Raw genomic sequence first — 5,000 nt, 5'->3', positions numbered from 1 at the left:
TTATATTTGTTATGGCCATCTCATCATCGTTTTTATTGTTTTTGTTGTTATGGTCATCGCATCATGGGTTATTGTGCTGTCGTTGTTAAGTTTTTGTTACCTATGTTATGGGCCCCCTTTCATAAATCGTTTTTTATTATTATTTATTATTATTATTATTATTATTATATTATTATTATTTTTTTTTTATTTTTTATTATTTTTTTTGGTTGTTTTTGTTTTTTGCGGGAAATGTTATTATATTGTTTTATTATCATTATCTTTTTTTTACCCTTATTATTATAATTATATTTATTATTAATTCAATCTTTCCCAATTGTTATTATCATTTTTTTCCCCCTTTTCCTTATTCGCAAAGAAAAGCAATTAGGTTGAGATAAAACACAGGGAGGGAAGAGAGGGAGAGGGAGGAGAAATATTTTAGCTTTAGGCGGACAGTCAAAACCCTCAAAAGAAATAAATTTGGCCATTGTGGGGTTTTCAGCCCCGGCGGGGAGCCGGGGGGTGGAGGGGTGGGGGGGAGAGGGGGGAGGATGGGGTATGGGTAGGGGGGGGGAAAAGAGGATAGGGGGGATTTGGTGACGGGGGGGGGGGTTTTGGGGGGTGGGAGATGGGTTTGAGGAGGGGGGGATTGTGGGAGGGGGAAGGGGGGGATTTGGAGGGGGAAGGGTGGGGGGAGAGGGAGGGAAAGGAGGGGTTTTGGGAGAAAGGGGAAAGGGGTAGAGGAGGAAAGGGGGGGGGTTTGGGAAAGGGATGGAGAGGGAAAATTTGGAAGGGGGAAAAATCAAAAGGGCGAGATTAAAAAATAGTTTTTATGTTCACAAAGATGTCTAGGTTTGGTAGATTTATACTTTTTGGGTTGTTTGGGCACATACAAAATACATATATATAGACAAACCCTATATGAACAATGTTGGAATATGTGTCTGTAAAATATGTTTTTTTTTTATCGATCCAAATTTCCTATTTGTTTTCTTTATGGTTTAAAAGCCTTTTTTCTATTTCATTATTTTTTTGATTTGATTTTTTTTTTTTCAAAGTCAATTTAATCTATTTTTCCTTCTTGCAGGAGGATCCCCGACGCGACACTGGACCAATGGCGGCATTAACCACAAGGCAGACGATAAGCTTTCTACGTTATCCAGGTAAGTCGTTTCTCCAAATATTCTGTGGTGATATATGTATATGTATGCGTGTGTGTGTGTGTGTGAGTGAGTGTAAGTGAGTGGAAAGGGGGGGGGGAGTGAGTGAGGAGGTGTGGTGAGTTTAAGTGAGTGAGGGGAGTGAGTAGTGAGTGAGTGGGGGTGTGTGGTTGTGTGTGTGTGTGTTGGAGTGAGTGAGTGAATGAGTGATTTAGTGTTTTGGGGTGTGTGTGGGGTGTGTGAGTGAGTGAGTGAGGGGGGGAGGGAGGGAGTTGGGGTGTGTGTGTGAGTGAAGGGGGAGGAGGAATGAGTGAGGAGGGGTGGTGTGGTGTGTGTGTGTGGGGTGTGTGTGTTGTGTGGTGTGTGTGTGTGTGTGTGTGTGTGTGTGTGTGTGTGTTTTTTTCTTTATATTATTTTTTATATATATATATATATATATATATATATATATATATATAAAATAATATATTATAAAAAATAAAAGCTTATTCTTATTCATTTTTTTATATTTTTGTAAATTTCGCTTTTCGGGAAAGGGGCCCTTTTTGTAGAGCTTTTTTGGCCCCCGGGAAACACTTTGGGGCCAAGTTTTTAGGGGACCGGGCTTTTCCACTGTAAATAAGTAAGATCCCTAATTCCCCAAAATTTTGGGGAAACAAGGGGGAACAAAAATTTTGATTAGTTAGCCCAGAAAATTTTAAAAAAAAATGGAAAATTTTTATTTCCGTAGAAAAAAAAACCCGTATTTTTATGGGTAACTTAGTAATCTGAATCCATCCCACAAAGGTTGGGCCCCTTTGAGTAAATATTCGTATATTTTTATAGAACAGACCAGAGGAAGAGTGAGCTTTTTCATTCGGGAAAAAATGGGCCCTTTCGCTTATTTTTTTTTATAGAAATCCTGGGATACTTGTGACCCCCCCAGTAAGTAACTTTTGATATGTAACAAATTTTCTTTTTTTTAAACGACGGGGGTTCTTTAAGGGTTTAGGGGAAAATTTTCTTTTAAAAAAGGGTTTTATCAAAGCATGAGGAAGAAAAAACAAAACAAAATGATAGTAACAAAAAAATAAAACAAAAAAGAAAAATAAAAAGAGAGAGAGGGAAAAAAAAAAAAAAATTTATAGTTATATATATATGTATATTTTAAAATAATATATATATATAAATATATTATATAAAAATATATATTTTATATATATATAAATATATATATTTTACAGTGATGAAAACTAGCTGTTTAAAATTGTACCTTTCAGATTTCAGGGGTTCAGCCTGAGTTTGGTTTTTAGGTCATTTTTGTTTGGGGGTGTATTTTGGTGAGAGAAAAATAGAGCGAATGATCAACGTACACACACACACGAACACGCACACACACACACACACACATACACACACACACGCACACATACACACACACACGCACACACACACACACACACACACACACACACACATACACTCTCTCCTACTCCACTCTCTCTCTCACTCTCTCCTCTCTCTCCTCTCCTCACCCTCCCTCCATCCTCTCCTCCTCCCCTACTTCCTCTCCCTCTCCCTGTCCCTCCCTCCCTCCCTCCCTCCCTCCCTCCCTCCTTCTCTCCCTCGTTCTCTCCCTCCCTCTCTCCCTCGTTCCCTCCCTCCCCATCCACCCTCAATGATCGCCTTTCCAAAAAAATATTGCAAGAAAATTTTTCCTGATTGAGCTTGAATTTCCTAGCGATACGGAGAGTTATTATCATAGTATTATAGTAGTAGTGGTAGTAGCAGTATCATTATTATTATTATTATTATTATTATTATTATTATTATTGTGATGATGATGATGATGATTATTACTATTATTATTATTATTATTATTATTATTATTATTATTATTATTTCATTATTATTTATTGTGATTATTAATATTATTATATTATTATTATTATTATTGTGCTTATTACTATTATTATTATTATTATTATTATTATTATTATTATTATTATTATTATCGTGATTATTGTTTTGATAGCACTGATAACAGTAGTACTAGTATCGTTATCATTACCAAGCCTATCGTCTGCTCCTCCCCCTTCTAACTACATATTCCCTTATTTTCTTCCACTTTCTCCTCCCCTCCCCCCCTTTCCCCCCTCCCTCCATCCCACCATAGAATTTTCTTCTCCCTAACATGACTAATTTCCGCGTCGTGGAAAAATCTCGGCCGCCACCATCCCAAAATCGCCTTTATCGCATTTTACGAGTTTCGGACACGCCGTCAGGGTCCCGACCCCCCCCCCCTTCCCCTCTCCTCCTCCCCTCACATTTTTCTGATTTATTCCGTGTCTGCTTTATTCCATCTTTTATTTTTTAAGATTCCGTTTTCTTTTCTGTCCCGTTTTCTATTTATTTCGTTTCTTTTTGAATGCCGTTTTCTTTTCTCTCCCGTTTTCTATTCCATTTCGTTTTCTTTTTAAATGTTGTTTTCATTTCTTTTCCGTTTTCTATCCCATTTCGCTTTCTTTTTGAATGTCGTTTTCTTTTCTTTTTCTGTTTGGTATTCCATCTCGTTTTCTTTTCCTTTTTCTTTCGTGCTCCGTTTTCTTTTCTTTTCAGTTTTCTATTCCATCTCGTTTTTTTTGTATTGTTTTCTGTTCTGCTCCGTTGTCACTGTCTCCTCATTTCGCTTCTTTTCTTTTCTTTATTTTTCTTCTCCTCTCTTCCTTCTTTCTTTTCCCCTTCTACTTTTCTCTCTTCTCTACTTTCCTTTCTCTATCTTCTTATCTCTTCCATTTTTTATTGTTCTTGTTCTCTTCTCCCTTTCTCCATTCCCTATCTCCCTCTCCATGCCTCATTCCACTCTCCCTTTCCTTCCACCCCCCCCCCTCATCCCCTCTCATATATGACTCCATTTTGGCAAGATCCCCCCCCCCCCTCGCCTCCTCCTCACTCCCTTCGACCCAGAATGGAATTTGCAAATTGGAAACTCATTTTCTGGGGGAAGGGAGGGGGGAGGGGAAGGGGGAGATACGAAGTCCCTCCCTCTTTCTCCCCCTCCTTCCCTCTCCCCTTCCCTCTTCCCTTCCCCTTCCCCTTCCCCCCCTTCCCCTTCCCCTTCCTCCCTCCTTATGACGTGTCCCGCGGACGGCGTATCATGCAAGATGTCATGAATTCTCACACACACACCGCCATGCGTGGGTCCTTAAATGACATACGACCCTTATTTATTCAACCATTCATATCTTTTAAAGAATATAATTTCTTTTTTTTTTTTTTTTCAATCTACGTTTTCCATTTTCTTTCCGTTTTCTCCTCCATTACTTGATCAGCTGGTGTGTGTGCGTGTGCGTGTGTGTTCGGTCGTCAGTTCCGCGAATGTTGTTGTTGTTGTGAGAAGGAGACGGTTCCGGAGACACGCGAAGACGCAATGAGGAGTGAATATGGAGGAATTTCCGTTCGGGGCGAGAGGATGGAGGGTGGAAAGTGGAGCAGGGGTGGGGGGGAGGGGGGGTGGAAGACGGAGCAAAAGAGAGGAGAAAGCAGGGTGGAAAAAGGGAAAAGGGTGAGAGAAATAAGGAAAGGAAGGGAGAGAATGGGCGGGGGAGGACGGAGGAAAAGGAGAGAAGGAGAAAGGAGGGTGGAAAATGGAGGAAGGGAAGAGAGGGAGGAAGACAAGAGATAAAGAGGGAGAAAAAGGGAGAGATTAAGACAAAAGAGGAAAATTGAGAGAAGGAGGAAGAATGAAGGAAAGAAAATGGAAGAGAGAGAGAGAGAGAGAGAGAGAGAGAGAGAGAGAGAGAGAGAGAGGGTTGAGGGAGAAAAATGAGAGAGAATGGGGAGAGAGGATTAAGAAACGGAGAAAAGAGGAGGAGGATG

General features: G+C 39.9%; 1 protein-coding gene across 1 annotated transcript in view; it reads left to right on the top strand.

The window, feature by feature from the left end:
• Window positions 1-5,000, top strand: part of LOC119599158 (calpain-13-like) — a 174,512-nt gene that overhangs the window by 49,828 nt on the left and 119,684 nt on the right. Inside the window, exon 2 of the mRNA XM_037948912.1 lies at window positions 1,070-1,145. Within this exon, the coding sequence (XP_037804840.1) occupies window positions 1,070-1,145 (76 nt within the window). The remainder of the gene's footprint in view (window positions 1-1,069; window positions 1,146-5,000) is intronic.

This window comes from Penaeus monodon, chromosome 42 (assembly GCF_015228065.2).
Source record: "Penaeus monodon isolate SGIC_2016 chromosome 42, NSTDA_Pmon_1, whole genome shotgun sequence".
In the NCBI taxonomy this organism is placed as follows: Eukaryota; Metazoa; Arthropoda; class Malacostraca; order Decapoda; family Penaeidae; genus Penaeus; species Penaeus monodon.
This window is presented reverse-complemented; position numbering and strand designations above follow the sequence as displayed.